This window comes from Pyrgilauda ruficollis, unplaced genomic scaffold (genome assembly GCF_017590135.1).
Source record: "Pyrgilauda ruficollis isolate IOZ18807 unplaced genomic scaffold, ASM1759013v1 scaffold2, whole genome shotgun sequence".
Classification (NCBI taxonomy): Eukaryota; Metazoa; Chordata; class Aves; order Passeriformes; family Passeridae; genus Pyrgilauda; species Pyrgilauda ruficollis.
The window spans coordinates 15,491,576-15,508,420 of record NW_024519206.1 but is presented as its reverse complement, the minus strand read 5'-3'; the positions used below and the strand labels follow the sequence as shown (position 1 = coordinate 15,508,420).

General features: G+C 36.1%; 1 protein-coding gene across 1 annotated transcript; it reads left to right on the top strand.

Moving 5' to 3' along the window:
• Positions 1 to 1,530: 1,530 nt before the first annotated feature.
• On the top strand, positions 1,531 to 16,298 carry EFHB (EF-hand domain family member B). The gene is made up of 13 exons (XM_041466668.1): positions 1,531 to 1,596; positions 1,899 to 1,958; positions 2,771 to 2,914; positions 4,427 to 4,607; positions 5,229 to 5,339; positions 6,960 to 7,086; positions 7,443 to 7,526; positions 9,336 to 9,403; positions 10,809 to 10,963; positions 11,814 to 12,021; positions 12,399 to 12,602; positions 13,102 to 13,283; positions 16,134 to 16,298. The coding sequence occupies exons 1-13, from the start codon at positions 1,531 to 1,533 to the stop codon at positions 16,296 to 16,298; spliced, it is 1,755 nt and encodes a 584-aa protein (XP_041322602.1).
• Positions 16,299 to 16,845: the final 547 nt, after the last annotated feature.

Sequence of the window (16,845 nt, the reverse complement as noted above, 5' to 3'; positions counted from 1 at the left end):
GCTTTATTTTGCAGGAAAACTCTAAACTTCAAGCAACAACAAATATGATTGAAATATTAAAATAATTGAACACACCAAGCCATTACAAGAGCTGCTTTAGTTCCCAAGTGGACATGGATGTTGCATACTAGGGGCGTGGTGCAGCCACATCTACAGCAGAAAAACTCATAACTTCATTTGAAAAAGGGCACCAGCATTGCCACAGCTAGATCACAGCTGATGCTATACATGATGCTTCTTGCCTGGAGAAGACCAAGATACATCTGTATGTGCTGCAAGTTCATGGATCATGGCACTGACAGGTGCTGCTGGTGACTTGGACAGCCACAGCAGATCATTAGACAGCAGTGGCTGCCTGAGCCTCTCACCTTCCATTTGTAGAAAAGGAATTTCGTTTTAATTTAGCATCATTCATCTAAAGTCCTTACCAAACAAATGTTAGAGCAGAGAATAAAATGGTGACACCTGGTAATGCTTGATTAATTGCAATTAAGGTCTGTATATTTATCTAAAATTGGTTTTGCCATAGAACGACTATGGAGAATAGAGCAGGATGTGATTAAATTGAGATATTTTGCTGGGAAGAACATGATGGTTTGCTACATGTCATCTGAGAATAAAAGTCTTTGTAAGAACTGAGGGTCTGTTAGACAGTGGTGAAACTTATTCAGTCTTTCCCACGCTGCTTTTCAGAAATAATCCACATCTGCTTCTAAAAGGTAAATACAGTGGATTAAATATACGAGGTGTTGACTCATTTAAGACAAACAGCGAGAGCACTCACGTGTCTGATACATGGGGTAGTGCTGATGGGCTTCTCTCACCCACCTGCAAGCTGCGTGTGGCTGGGAGCTGCAGTTTTCTCTAGAGGAACAGCCCCAATATTTTAATAGCATGTGACAACACTTGTGAAAGGGGCAGTATTTTTTATTACAGTAATAAAGACTGAAAGTTTGATCAAACTTTTGACCATGTAAGACCTCATTTCAACCTCAAGATGCGACCCGCCTGTCTGAAAGTGGGTAGATTTTCAAAGATTTAACAGTCGGTCTAAGGAATGTGCGACCTCTACAGCTGGGCCTTAATTATTTTTCTTGCTCATTACATTTACAAAACAGCCCAAAGTAATTTATTTCCTGACTTTTCGCGAGGGGTGTGAGATGTAACAGGGGTGGCGGGTGCTGAGGGCGGTGGAGGGAGGGTTGTGAGGGAGAAGAGGTGGGCGCTGGTGCGAGGGGATGGCGGAGCGCTGTGAGGGGCAGGATTGGGGGTGTGCGTGCGAGGGGATGGCGGAGCGCTGTGAGGGGCAGGACGGGAGGAGCTGGGTGCGAGGGGGATGGCGGAGCGCTGTGAGGGGCAGGATTGGGGGTACTGCGTGCGAGGGGATGGCAGAGCGCTGTGAGGGGCAGGACTGGGGGCTCTGGCTGTGAGGGGATGGCGCAGCGCTGTGCGCGCCGGCCGCACCGCGCGTCTCGCACGAGCGCTGCCGGCGCCGCCGCCGTTACCGAGCGAGCAGAGTAAGCGGTGGCCATGGCGGAGCAGCCACTGCCATGCCCCAAAGAGACGCTCCCCGACGGGAATCCAGAGCTGCCGAAGGTGAGTGCCTTCGCCAAAGGGCTCCCACCGATGCCTGGGAGCTGCGCCCCGCTTCTGTGCCTTTCTGGGGCGGAGTCTCGCCGAGGGAAGGGGCTGGAGGAGGGCAGCGTGTGGGACGGGACGGCGCGTCTCCCTGCGAGCCCCGTCTCCCAGAAATGAGGGTGGCTCCTTCCCACCCCCATCAGAACGGGGACAATTGGACAATGTCCCCCGCCTAGTGTCAGATCCCAATTTGACTAGTTGTGTGTATTATTACAACGAGTTTCGTTATATGTTATTTATTTTTTGATTTCATTGTTTAGGTTGGAAAGTTGGGTCTCGCAGCCAACAGCGTTGCGAGTTGTCTCAAAGAGACATCCAGGGTGAGTTGGTTCTGTAGAGGCTCCTGTTTTGTTTTTTTTTTTTTTTTTTTTTTTTTCCTACATCCCTTCACTTTTGAAACTACCGTTTATTTCAATGTTGTTTTTTATCACATGGAATTACAGAGCTGGCAAGATTGGAAAACACTTCTGGCAGTTCATTTTCATTCCACGTGTTTTATAAAAGTCACTGTGCTTGCTTAGTTGGGACTAAATATAATTGTTTTAGGCATTTTTCCCCTCTGGTAATGCAATTAAAGTAATTATTGGAAATTATTATTACTTCTGATGGAGGTTCTTCTTTACAAGGATGCCTGCCAGAATTATGAATCCCACTGGTCCTTCCCCATGCTCTGAAGAGTCAGAGGCTACTGAGACACAAATGGATCCTGTAAATAGCAGGTCTCACTTTAAATGATAATTAAAGAAACCCCAACACAGCAGTTTAAATAATTTCCAAAATTGCTTCATTGATGGTGGAATTGTGAATTGGGTTAAAGGTTTCTAAAATTTGTAACATCTAGTTTTCATCAAGAGCATGTGAACTAGCTGTTACCCAAATTAAAAAAAAATAAAATTATGGGAAGTGTTGAAACTTAGCAGTGCTGGTTTGATAAAATTTAGTCTGGGTTATGTTGACTTTATGCTCACTGTATCAGCATCTGCAGGAGCATAGGTGTGTACTGCAGCCCTAAAGCATCCTCGTATTTTGTTCTTATATATGGAATGACACAAATGTCTGCAGTACATTTTCTTTTCATTAACATTTTGTGAGTGTCTGGTGTAAACTTGTTTTTGCTTTGCCTTACATGTAGCCTGTTACTCCCACCACTGTACGAAAGTTTCGAAATACAACAGATCCAGCTCCTGGTGCTAAAATAATATTCTATGGCAGTGCAGATGATCCCGACGTTGCAACTCACTTGACACACGGCATAAAGTCAACCTCCAAATTCACTGTAAGAATGTGACTCATTTACTCTTGTTTAAGAATGAACCTCTTAAGAGTGTTCTTAATAAAAGCAACTGATGTCCTCATAGTCAGGGATAAAGGTGAGTGATTTATACTGCAGCATTTCACAGCTGCTGTGAATTACCTGAGTTCTGAGGTCAAATCATAGGACTTATTTAGCATTATAGAAACTGGAAAATATTTGAAGTTCAGTGACTGTTATCAGTGATGTAACTTTTCGTAGTGACTACTGAATTGTTAATTTAATTTCAAGATTTAAGTTAATAAACAGCTTTCTGCCCACAAATTTTGCTGCTTGTTTTTTTTTTTTTTTGTGGGTTAGAGATAAAACCAGTTGAGCTCTTAGCAAAAGAGCTGTTATCTGCGAATGCATTTACAGTTTGGTGTAATTGTTCTGTATGCTTTCTTACCTTTGGCTAGAAACTGATTTCTTTAGCTAAAAAAGCGATGGTTTGGATATGTTAGACTATTTTCTGTGTATTTTTTAGAAGTTGTCTTTGTAATCTGTAATCAAAAAACTGATGAGATCATCGGTAGTTTTATCACACAGTTAGTGTTCCTATCTTTAAAAATAGCAGTTGTGATATTAAAGTGTACTTTTATGAAGGAAATAAGTCCTAGTATTCCAGGATGTTGAGTAGGACATTTTTTAGGTATATCCAAATTGAAAGCCAGGTTTTGGTGTCTTTCCTTAGAAGTTTTCTGTTGAATGGATTGATCTGTACTGGATTAGTCTGTACTGTCTGTTGAAGACTTTGCACTGTTAGTTAAATATTATCTGTAGGAAGGGTTGGAAGCCTAGTCAGTTTGCTAAGCATGAGCTTGGATCAATTGTATTTGCTACTATTTTTTTCAGTATTTCTTTATATAATATTTAATGAGAGTCTAATTATAAATCTTCACTAGAATCTCCATTACTTTGATAGCCTGAAAAATCAAATCACTTTAGTTTTTGTCACATTATAATTTTACTATAGTTTCTAATATGTGCTAAGAAAAGAAAGACTGCAGTCATAAATAAATTGTATATATCTAATATATTAATGTATTAATATTAATATATTGTAAATATTAATTGTAAATCTATAAATTATACATTTATATTTATATATTTATAATTAACATATACATATATAATATATACATTTTAATTTTCATTCTATACATTAATATATATGTATATATTATATATAAAATATCTTATTAATATTAATACATTATATGTATTAAAAAGTGGAAAAGCTAGCATAAATATAAAAATATGTCACAACAAGTATTTTATTTAGCTGGAAATTAAGCACAGCATTGTCTGTCTGTGGTCTTCTGTCAAAATACAGTTTTGGTTTGCAACTCAATGGATAAAATTATGTCAGTGTAACCATGGAAGACCTCATTAGAATACTTATGAGCAAACTTTTGTTTGTGTGGGTAGTTGTAGTGATGTGTGAACGATCAAAGTTTGTTGGTTTTCCTCTGGTGTTGTTTGTGATGTCTTCAGGTAGCTTCTTTGATAAGTCCAGTTCCTAAAAGTGAATTTCAAGAAAAGATGCAAGACATGAAAGAAGCAATTTACTCCAGTAATCGTGAAGCACCTTTGGGTAAATCACATGATCAGTCTTCAATGTTACCTGAGGGCTTGGATACAATTAATACTACATTTGGAATGAAAGTCTTCAAAGGTAGGAAAATGTGCCATTAAAACATATTTCCTGTAAATACAAGATAATCTGCAATTTAGTATCTAGCACACGCTCTATGATTCCAGCAACTCCATTTTATGAGAAGAGATATTATATAACAGCTACTGAAAGGCCTAAAAATTTCTCAGTTACAATGAAGAAACAAGCAACTGAGAACATATGGTAACTACCAGGGCTTTTGGCTCTCTTCCTGATCTGTCTTTATAGATTTCCTGTGAGAACTGTAAGGTAACTGTCAACTTACCTTCCTTTTCCCAACAACTCTTAACAGGTCTCATGGAAGAAATTTCCTTGACATTCCTCCACAGACTGGAGGAAATCACATCTGTATTGCCCATGTAGCTTTCTTGCAAAAGTTCTCTTCATCTGGATTTCTGTGATTCTCTCCCTAGTCCCATGTCATTATGTGCAAAATGAATTAGATGTTTATTCATCTATTCATTACATGAATATAGATTGACTAGCAATGTGGAAAGAAGTATCATCCTTCCACAGTATTAGCAACTTCTCTAACAAGGTATTGTTTACAATTAAGAATGAATGAAACAAGATATCCACCTCCTTAGCTCCCCCAACCATACATTCTTTATTTGTTTCCAGATTTAACAGCTGGCGAGCTTGTAAATCCACCAAAAACCTTTGAGGAAGTGGATAAAGAAGCGAGAGAAGGACATGATTTGTATGTTCTCTCACATGAGGATTATTATGTGGGTAAGTTAAAAGGCTGATAAGAAACCACATGAAAAGTTCCTCTATGTGTGTTCAGTGCCTACTGTATTCTATTTTTTGAGATGTAAATTATTAATTTTAACCACTGAATTAATACAATATAAATTATTTTTAAAAATCATGTGGAAAAAAAAGCAAGTGAGAGATCATGATCTCAGTTTCTAGAACTGTCAATCACTTCAGGATGGGCATTTAAAACAGTGTAAGGACTTCATGAAGGAGTTGGAAGCCTGATTTCTTTTGGGTGCTCTTTGAAAAGCAAAATATTTCCAGGAAACTAGGAACTCACAGACGCCCTGGTTGCTTACTGAGTTTGGCATTGTCTATGCCATTTGTCTATGCCAAAATCTCAGATTTGAAGTCACAGACTGTGAGCCCAACCCATTCCAGTACATTTCCTCTAGTTCCTCTCTTTCATCAGGATCCAAACAGAATTTCAGAGCAGCCAGACTTTCTGATGAGGAGCTTAGCATTAAGATCTGGTTACAAAGAATTTCAGGCTGCTGTGTGGCTCTCTGGAATGCAGGTTCCTCAGCCAACAGAATCCTCCTGTGGGCTGTGGACTGTGCCTGCATTGCTTCAGCCCCTGGGGGCTGTACCTGTGTGATGTGGTCTGCTCAGAGATGGTTACCCTTTATTTCACAGGTCTGCACAGGAGCAGAGTGACAAATAGCACTCTAAAGTGCAGTTACATTTATTTTATATTGTAGACACTTCTATTTTTCCCAGTTCCATGACTTTCACTTAGACTGAAAATGTAAATTTTATGTGGAGACTATTACATAGATGTGAAATTATAGTACTTTGGTGTGTCACTGAGAAATTATTCTATAAATAGTATTGGTATAAACTGGCCAATCCTGCAACTTTATTTCCTCTCTTCCCTGCCTTTCTTGGGTGTTTTGGTGGAATTATTCATTATCTGTTTCTGTCTTTCTTGTAACATCCATCCACCATGGAGAGGACAAGTCAGAAGCAGACTGACAGAAAAAAAGTCTTCTATGTGCCCCAGCAATAGTGTAAAAAATGCCATGCTGCCATACAGCCATATGGAGCCCTTATTAGAAAACAAGCAGTGAATAATATTTTTGAAAGTTCTAACTATCATTCTTTTTAAAAGGTGATTGAAAAGACATTGAAGAAAAAGAATGTTTTTTTCTGTGACAAAAAAGACAGCAATACTATATTTGAAAATGCAGCATGCCAAAAACATTTTTTTTGCATTTTTTGAAAACAATAAATGAAATGGTACCTGTTTCTGCTCAAGTGTAGATATTATAAAGCAATGTTTTCTTGACCCTCACCACTTAGGCTACATGGTTTAATTTATTCTGTTGGGTTTGTCTTTAATCAGACATAAAAGAACATCCAACTGAAGCAGGTTTTGCTTTTTATTTTGCCTTTTATCTTCACTTTTGACAATGAGATTGTTCCTAACTACTCAATTAACAGGGAGAATGCAAATTATTTCTCTTTAATTGAACAGGTTTGCTAGTTGTTTGCGTCTGTTTCTTCAGTGTTCTGTCTTAAGAATGAAGAGAGTGGGTACATTTTTCTTCCTTAGGTGTTTTACACAGGTCGAAATGCCTGCTTTTTCTGCAGGGGAATCAGTCAATAGGAAGTATAACTCACACTTTGACAAGTCTTCAGTTTATGGAATGGAAACCCCTCACTATGAAGATGGGCGGAATACAGCCAAGACCTTAAATTGGGTCTTGGACCTGGATTCGTAAGTTGCAATGAGTTAGCTAAATAATTAATAGGATGAATTATCAGGAAGAGTGGGTCTTCATATTTGAAGAAAATTGTATATCTCACAATCCTGTTCTTAGCTGTACTGAACTGAATAGAAAATTCAAGGTGTGATTTATCAGTTTATCCAAATATCTTTTAACCGTATAACAACTCTTGGCATGTCTTAAGCATTATGGAAAGCCCTTTGATTTTAAGTAGCCGGATAGCTTAATTACTAAGTTGAGAGGAGTTGCTGTTTTCTTTTCATATATAATAATATTTTAAAATATTATTGAAAAAATATTGAATATTTTAAAAAATATGTTCAGGAGTTATTTTTGTAATTTGTAGGAAGAGAGCCCCATACCTTGTGTCAAAACGAAGTGATGATTTCAAGGAAAAATACCAGCCTCTGGTTGGAAAAGTTTTTGATCCGTAAGTAAGCAAAGATACCTTCTGTTACAAACAGATCAAGCACAAAATTCATTTGCTTTTGCCATTTCTCCAATATCTTTTTATGTCCTGGATAAAAAATATAACTGTGTGCTTAATGCTTCCAGTGCAGCACTCATTTAACAGAAAGGGACCTTCCACCTGCCCTAATTAGGCTGATAAGTACACAAGTTTCTAGTAAGGGCTGTACTGTGTCCATGTAGTGAAGTTAGATCTTACTCTTTAAGTGGTCAAGCACTCTTTAAGACATTTTTTCGCCCAGTATTTTGCAATTAGTAAGGTTTGAAAGGACTGACACACATCACCTAATGTTTTGGGATTCAACCATTTTGCTTACTCTCACAGTATTTTTGGTCTTTGTTACATCATCTGTAATCTCGCTGTATTACTTCCTTGGAAAAGGACATGGAACTAAATTGTATTACTTAGCAGCATTTACCAGTCTCTGTTGAATCATTAGAATGACTGACATTTATGAAGCAATCTGGGACAGAACAATGCTTAAGAAGCACCACAGAAGTCATAAAGTACAGTGGGGTTAGGATCCAGGTGTGCTGCAGATCAAGGGCTCCTGAATGTATCCAAAGGCTGTCTTTGCAGATGCTCTAGATTTCTGCAAAAATATATCTGAGGGCTCACTAACACTGACTTTGGTAGAAAAAGATAATTTTAAACTCAAGATCTCTTCTGCGAAAATATGTCTGAAGGCTCACTAACATTGACTTTGGTGGCAAAATATAATTTTAAATTCAAAATCCCAGGCTTAAGTTGATCTGGGGAAATGTTCACATAAGTGCATGTAAGCAGCAAGCACAAATATGAGTCAGTTTCTTCTCTCCCTGTCACTGTGTCCCAGCTTACTGTGAGACAGACCTGGAGCATGAGCAACACCAAGCAGTGTGATCAGTCAGGGATGGGTTGCAGTGCAGGCTGAAACCCAGCACTAATATTACAAGACAGATACAGGCTAACTTAATCTTATTTAGGGAATTTTATGCCATCCATGTCCTATGTGTGGTATGAAAATTATAAAAGAAAAATATACATAGTAGTTTTTAGATAGTGGTATTTCCATTTCTGAGTGCGAGTTTTTGTTTGTTTGTTTTGTGCTTTAGTACAAAGCACTAATTATCTTTTTAATTCTGATGGGGATTTTTGATTCAGATAAATGCTTTAATTATTTAATTATTAAAAACAAAATTAGCATTGTATCTTTTTGAAATTAAAAAAGGAAACAGTTCTTTAATGTCAAAAGCAGAATCTTCAATTTTTGGAAAATAGAACCGAGAAAAGTTTTCTTCATGGCTATGGGCTTGGTTGCTAGTTTTGGTAGACACAGAATTGCATGTGGAAAAGCAGAGATGTGATTCAATTTTTCCACTTTAGCCAAAAGTAGTTTATTTCTGACATTTCAGTTGGAGATTTTGTCTAAATATTCCTATTATTTTACTACAAGGACCTTTCTTACAAATGTCTATCATTTTCTTTGGAAAAATGGCAGAGTGTTTTTCTTTTTAATGAGCATAAATGTTCAAAAAGTTAATGTTTACATTTGGCTGTGTTATGTTACAAACAGTGAGTGTTCTAGTCAGCTTTGTAAAGGCTTGCTTTTCTGGAATGCTAATGTTGAAACAAATAAATAAAACAAATAAAAAAACAAATAAACAAATTTCAGGTAAACTATGAGTATCATCCCTATTATTAATAATTTTTTTTTAAATAGTAACTGAGATTTTATTTTGGCTATTAATAAACTGTTTGAAAATGAAAAAAAAATATCTTTTTTGACAGTATAGCAGAAACTATGAATGTTCCCCCAGACCATACATTTGGATTGGTGATCCCTCCAGATGAATGTGGTAAGTTCAAGAGCAGAATAAAATTTTACCTTGCAGGTGAAACTCTGCTGAAGTAATAACTATTGGTTGTATATCTAATTTTCCTAAAATTTTAAGACGCAGGGTACAAAAATTTGTTGACAGTAAATTTTTGAAATGTAAATTTGAGTGGATTTGAAGTGGCTAGTGGGAAAAAAGTAAATGTCAAAAATAAAGAAGGTTTGGGATTATCATGCTGGTTTTTTTTTTCTTTTTTAAAGCCTTTGTATCTGAATGTTACAAAACGGGAAATGGCAGAAAACCGTTATTGACATCAAAGTGACAAAACAACATGGCTATTTAAATCAGTCATGCATATGCCCTCTCAATGATTTCTCAAGTGCTTCTCTAAAAGGAATAAAAATAACAAGCAATAAATAGGAATAATACATTTTTGAAGGTTGCAAGGACATAGAAAGCAGAGTTAAAAAAACCTCTTCATTTTCATTATGACAAAATTTTGAAAGCTAGTCAACTCAAATAGTCAATGGGATTGATGATGTTTTAATGTTGTGTTTAATAATTAGGGAATACAGTCATTAATTGGGAAACAAAAAAATGAAGTGGATCAAAGTGATACAGTTAATCTGGGCCAGAAAAAGTCTGTTCAAAGAGTGCATAATCTTTTACATGTTTTACTATGTAGTGTAAGAAAGTTCATGCTATAAGGAAGAGCAGAAGGAACTGAACAAAAGAGTTCATAATTAACAAGTAGGAAATAATGCTTGTCCATGGCTGTTAGAGGGGGATTAGGTGAGCTGCTCTTGTTTGTTACTGTACTTTGAATGAACTTGCACTCCAGAAGGTGACATTGGCACCTTGGGAATTTGGATGAAGATTATAGCTCAGTGTGCTAAAGTGTTTAAAAGTACTGATAAAGTTAGGACACATGGAAAATGGGAACAGTAACGTAAAAATAGTGCCCTGTCTTTCTAGAAACCTGTGATATATAGTTATCCAAAATACCAAATTTTGGATAGTATGTAAGTATATACTTATATCACATAAGAATATCGAATGTGACAGACTGGAAGTGGTGTATCAAGAATATATGTCCTTTTTTCTCAATTGTGTGGACATTGAGTAAAAACTACTGCTTTTAGAAGCTTTTGGAAGCAGTGGATAGATTTGTGAAGTTACATTATGAGGTTCCAAAATTTTTGATAATAACTGTGTGGTGTGAGTAGAGAAATAATTATATGGACCATTTGGTCTTGCAATGAAGTGACTGTATCAGCTGTTCAGCAGTGCTGAAAATCAGCATCTTGAAACTGAAATTCTCCTTTCCCTAATGAATGCAAGCTTTTTTTTTTTTTTTTTTTTTTTTCCTGTATCCGTCTGGTTACTGTATATGCACAACTAGTTGAGGAATTGTTCATTTTTATAGATGTTCATGATCTTCTTCATGTCCGGGTTCCATGTGAGTTCCTCCGTGGGAAGGACAGAGAAAGAGTTATCTTGATTGCAGTTCGAGAAAGTCTGAAGAAAGCTAACTATAGGAATTTTGATGTGTTACTAGAAGCATTAAGACATTTTGATAAGGTTAGTGCTCTGAAAAGGTATAAATGTAAAGGAATGTGTGACATTAGTGCTCCTGTGCTGTAGAGATACAGACATGAAGAAACACAAGCATAGCAAGGTAAATATGGATGAAGTCTATAACTGTGAAGATAACTTCATAGTTATTGAATGTCTCATCTACTGTGATATGCTATGGAATTAGACACAATAGATATTTTTATATCCAAATATTTGGAGCTTTTCATGGTATTATTTGGAATATCCAGGTTAGAGGGAACAAGGGACACATTAGGAGAAGTAATCTTAACAATTTTTGGACTTCAAAATCTGGTATTTTTTTGTAAAGAGAAAACAGTGGAAGGGTTTATGTTCATATTTTCTTCTGAGCTGTACTTTTTGACTGAGTTGCCAAGCCTCAGAATTTCAGTTTTTTTTTTTTCCTCTCTGGACAAAAAAAAATGTCCAGAGAGAAAAAAAAAATGTTACATTTCATATGTAACATTAATTGCAATGTATACAGAATGATTGATGTCTTACTTTAGAGCTATCTTGGCTTTTCCTCAACATTTATGATTAGATTGCTATCTAGTCACAGTAGCCTGTCACACCTTTACTCTTGAATCACTGTATTATTTAAGTTGAAAATGACTTTTTGACACTTTTCAGATTTCTAGTTTCTGAAATACTTAGGGTTTATTTTGTATTCAGCAATATCACTCTTCTTGAAATTGTGTGTCTGGTGCTATATATATGTATGAATATATATACATACATGTATAAACACATGTATGTGTTTTTTTGGTGAAGTCACTTTATCATGGCTGTTAGAAAATCATAGAATATAACAACTGTTTTTTTTTCTTTGTAATAGAATGGTGATGGAATGATACACAAGGACAACCTACGAAAGATCTTTTTTAACCTGAACCTGAATCTGGATGATGAGCTCTTGGAATCCTTATTTGACTGCTGTGATTTAGATAAGGATGGTCTGATTAATTATCTGGACTTTGTGAACTTTCTGAACTGGAAAGATGAAATGGGTGTTAAAGAGTTTGGAGAAAAAATAATTACAAAAGGTAGATGCCTTAATACTGGGAAAATATGGGGATGATCTTGTTCTTAGGATAGCTGTTGAAAGGACATTGCTGTTGTAAACTAGGTGCTCCTTTAGAAGGGTAGGATTTAGAGAGTGATTTAACTACCAGCAGAGTCTCAGGTACAGATGTGTTTCAGAATCCTGGAGTTCTGTGTTGCACGCTGAGATTGACACTGGAACTCTCCTTAATAATACAGATCACCAGATCAACAGAAAGTAAAACATCTCCTAGAAGCATTATCAGAAAAGTAGATGAATTATGTTACCTCCTTTACAGTTATTCAAACAAAGTTTTTACCTCTTAGTCTATAATATGCTGATAATATATCTTGGCTGTCCCATAACTTTTGTATATAGGGAAACAATTAGATGCCTATCTTCCCAAAGACACAAAGAAAGAGGATGAACTGCTGCCAGAACAGGAAGATCTTGAGTTAAAAGAACCAGAAAGCTCAGAAAAGATGCCAAAACCACTTACAAGATCAACAGACCGTGTATATACAAATTATCAAACATCATCTTCTCAGTATAATGCTGTAGTTGGTGGTATCCCAGATTCCTGTAAGTACAGAGGACTGTGCTGCTCACTTCTGAGCATTATTTAAGAAAAAATCAGGAGCAAAGTTAAAAAGTATTGCTATAGGTTCTAATGTAAAATAGCTAATTAATTTATCTAAGCTAAGGTTTTTTTTTTTAAGATTAGGACTTGGAAATTGGAAGGGATGGTCTGTTCAAAACATTGAAATTAATCTAGATGTCTTTGAGAAATTATGCTAGTAATTTTGGAAGGACCATGTCTCCTTGCAATCACCTAAAATACTTTCAGCTGAGAATATTAAGTTAGTAAGTACTAGTATATTACTGCAAGATTCCTTGATTTCATACTTCATGATGTAGCTGAAGCCAGGATTTCTAAAAATGTGAAAAAAGATACGAGGAAGAAAATTATATAACTTGTTTTTGAACCTATGTCGAACTCACATTTCTTCTTATTTCCTGCAAAATGTTTTATCCTCCCTGGCACTATTTATCCATGCTGCCTGTTGATTGACTTCCACAGGTTATCCATTGTGTGGTGTTCCAAGTATTCGTTCAGATATTCCTGCTCCTCGAGTTCGCCGCCTCAGTGACACGACTAATTATGGTGACCAGGGCAGTAGTTTTTCAATACTGTTCCCTTCTGTCTTCAGTCAAAAGGGAGTGTATGAAAAAGATCTTTTAAAAAAGAGACCAAAGGCAGAGGTATAGTGAATTTCTTCAGAATATTCTTCCAAGATAATGATTCTGCTAGCCATATGGGAGTGGGAAGTCATCAAGTAAACAGGTTGTAAAATTCATTGTGCAACATTACCATCTTGCTTTACATCCATTCAGCTATCTGAAAAATATGTACTCTCCACATTCTAAATTATTCATAAAGATGGTAGATATTAATTAATACTGAAATTTCAACCCATTGAAATTTCTGAGCAAGGTCTCAAGCAACATGGTTTAATAGTAAAGTTAGCCCCGCTTTGATTATGTCATTGGATGAAGGATCTCTGGAGATCTCTTGCAATCTAAATTATTCCATGATTCCATGAAAAGTCTTAAAAAGCCCCACAAGAAGATTTTTACAGGTGTATAAAAGTAATTTCTATCGCATAGGGGTGTTTAATGGAAAATTTTACCAAAAGTGTCTCTCCTCAGACAAACTTGGCAGGTTTTGCTAATGACAAATTCAGCAAACCACTTGAAAGTACCTTTTAAGCGCTCTGCTGAGTCACAGTTGTAGGCTCAGGTCTACAAAGGATCTGTATAGTGGTGGAGAACATTGGGAGTCACACAGCAATGCTGTGCTGTCTCATAATTCTGAGGACAAAGATGGGACATGAGACTCCTGGGATTTACTTGTGGACTCCATGATTTTTCTGGTATATCTGCAGCCTCCTACCACTCTGTTTTCTCACAGACTGGAATTTCTCTCGCATAAATACTAAAGTAACTTCTTCAGTATTGTTTGCCACTTTGTTTTTACATTTGTATGCAATTCATAGGGAAAAAAGTATTAAGAGAGAACTTAATTATATGAAATACAATTTATTAGACAATTGTAATGAAATGTGAAATTCCAATCTCAAATGAGAAAAGAAGCTGTGGCAACCTCTTCTTCATTACATTAATGACCTCTGCTCATTATATTAAATATTCAGCAGTAATGTCTGAAAGTGGATCTAGAAATTGAATATATATTTTACAAAAATAGTGTTACTGGTTGGTGACTGGGGGTAGAAGGTGTGGTGTCACGGTCATAAGTGCCTTGTCAGAATGTTGTGTACATGAGCATTTACCACTTTATAATCTAGCTCTGAAAGCAGGAAATGAGTGCATGCAGCAAATAGCTAGCAGTAAATGGAATCCATGCTTCATTGAGAAGACAAATCATCTGCCAATTACATCTGTCGGGCACTAGATAGAGCTGTTCTTTGAAGTTAGAACACGTCTTGAGATGTCATACTCTATTGTAGACCATACCAGCTATATAGAATTCAGTGCAGAACCACCTCTGAGTCTGTTGAAACACCCTACGTACAGGAAATGGGATATTTGGGCATTTTATGATTATTGTTTCAGTATGTATAATTAATGCTCCCAAAAATTTCATGGTTAATGAAATTATTCTATGATTCTATGATGTTATTATTAGATGAAAGCTCAGAGTAATTTAATACTGTTTTTGTATAATGTGGTAGAAATGGATGCAAATTCTGACTTGAAATAGTTTAGTGAGGTGACTCATCTTGTTGCAAAAGAACAAAATAGTTCTTGGGCTTGCTGTTTTCTTCACTGAAATTCTCTCATCTGTTGAAGAGAAGTTATGTAGTTGAGGAATAGTGTGCAATTTGTATGCAGCATGTTGGTCATAGGTGAGTTTTATCCTGTCTGCACACAATAGTCTGTGGTTTGGTCAGTGATGATTTTACAGCAGTTGATGAGTCAGGACAGAGCTCTCTCTTACCATGGTAAAGCCAAATTATGAGGGCATGTAGTCCTTTACTCTCCCTGCAGTGGTGTCCTGTGAAGGAATATTGCTTCTAGTTTAATTTCTGTATTTCACTAGCTTGTTGAAAACACTGGATCAGGTCTGGTTTGTTTTACTTGTGGGTAGTATGATTGATTTAACTGAAACAACACCTATGCTTAAAGAAACAAAACTCAGTCCCTTTTTTCCTCCTGCAATTTCAGCTTGCACAAACACTCATAGATTTATTGGCTAAGATGAAGCTGAAGATTTGCTGAAGTGGGGATCAGCCCTATATTTATACAAAAATAAAAAAGACAGTAGAACAAGGCTGATTTGACTGTGTTAAAGGACTTTATCAAAGCATGCATAAAGCCTCCATAGCATAAATATAACACATGTGTACACACACATGATACAATTGAAGAAGCCAAATGTTTGCTGATAACAGAAGCACAGGGTGCATCTATATTCTTCTAAAGTTACTTTCCTCTAATGAGTCAACAGGTCAGTGTAATGAGGCATACAACAGGAAGCATCCAAGTGAGAAAATATGGAAAAAATCCCTTCTGCTGAATTATTTTGGTGTAAAATTATAGCAAGGCTCAATGTTGATATGAATAATTTCATTTTAGTCACTTCACCCACTTATCTATACCAGCTGATGACCTTGTGTGTAGTCCTGTTGCTGTGAAATGTAGATAATAATACAATCTGATTTATGTTGGTAACTGCAGACAGCAAAAATAGAGTGGATAAACAGAACTTTACTTAGGGCTTTTGAAAAACATTTACTTTTCCCTGAGTCTTCTGTATTTGATTTTTTCCCAGTGTTGAAGTAGTGCATCAACATTACTGTATTAATTACTGACAATTTTGTACAGCTTTCATTGCAATAAGATTCAGATTTACTTAAATAGGAACTTCTTTTGTTAAGGATGGAGGATGTGGTCTGTAGTTTTAATTTAAGAGTGGGAAAATATTTTTTGGCAAATAGAGATTGCTAAATATGTCAAAGCCAGACACTGTAGAGTTTAACAAAATGCTGACTAGAATTACATGAATTGCATTATTTTGTATTATTTTTGTAGATTAAACAAGTTCTCCACAATATGGGCATGAATGCTTCAGATGAAAGGTTTGAAGAAATATGGAAACAAGTGTGTACAAAACATGAAATAAAAGAACTTTGTGATTGTGAAGAAAGTATGTGGAATATACTGAATAAGATAAATGAATCAGGCATAACATTCTAGTCTCTGATTCTAGTCTCTGGGCACTGCTTTTATTTAAGTTCAGTCATAATTCTGGTGCTGAATAAAAAAAATAAACAATAAATATTTATATGTGTATTGTCTTTCTGAGTAGTGGGTTTACCACACATATATGAATAGTTGCATTTGGTCGGAACTGGTATCCATGCTTGTAAATGTAATACAAATATTTACAAATATCTTATATCCCATTTTGCATTTTTTAAATTTATTTTTTTCTCTTATAAATGGAAAGACATTTTTGAAAGTGCTAAAGATAAACGTTTCAGATATTCAAGGCATGTCAAAAATTATTATAATATCATGGCATTTTCCCTTTCTTCTCATGTTCCATAATTTTTGTCAACAGAGATCTGGTTGTGGCAAAGTATTTGAGATGTTTGAACGTTCATGTGAGAAAGTGCTTTACAGTAAAATTGTAAGGAAAGTATGTAGCAATAGGTGTGGTATCTAAAGTGTTGTCATGAAATAGACTCCATAAAAACCTACATGTTAAGAAGTGCCAGAAATAAATGTCTAGTTTGTGGCA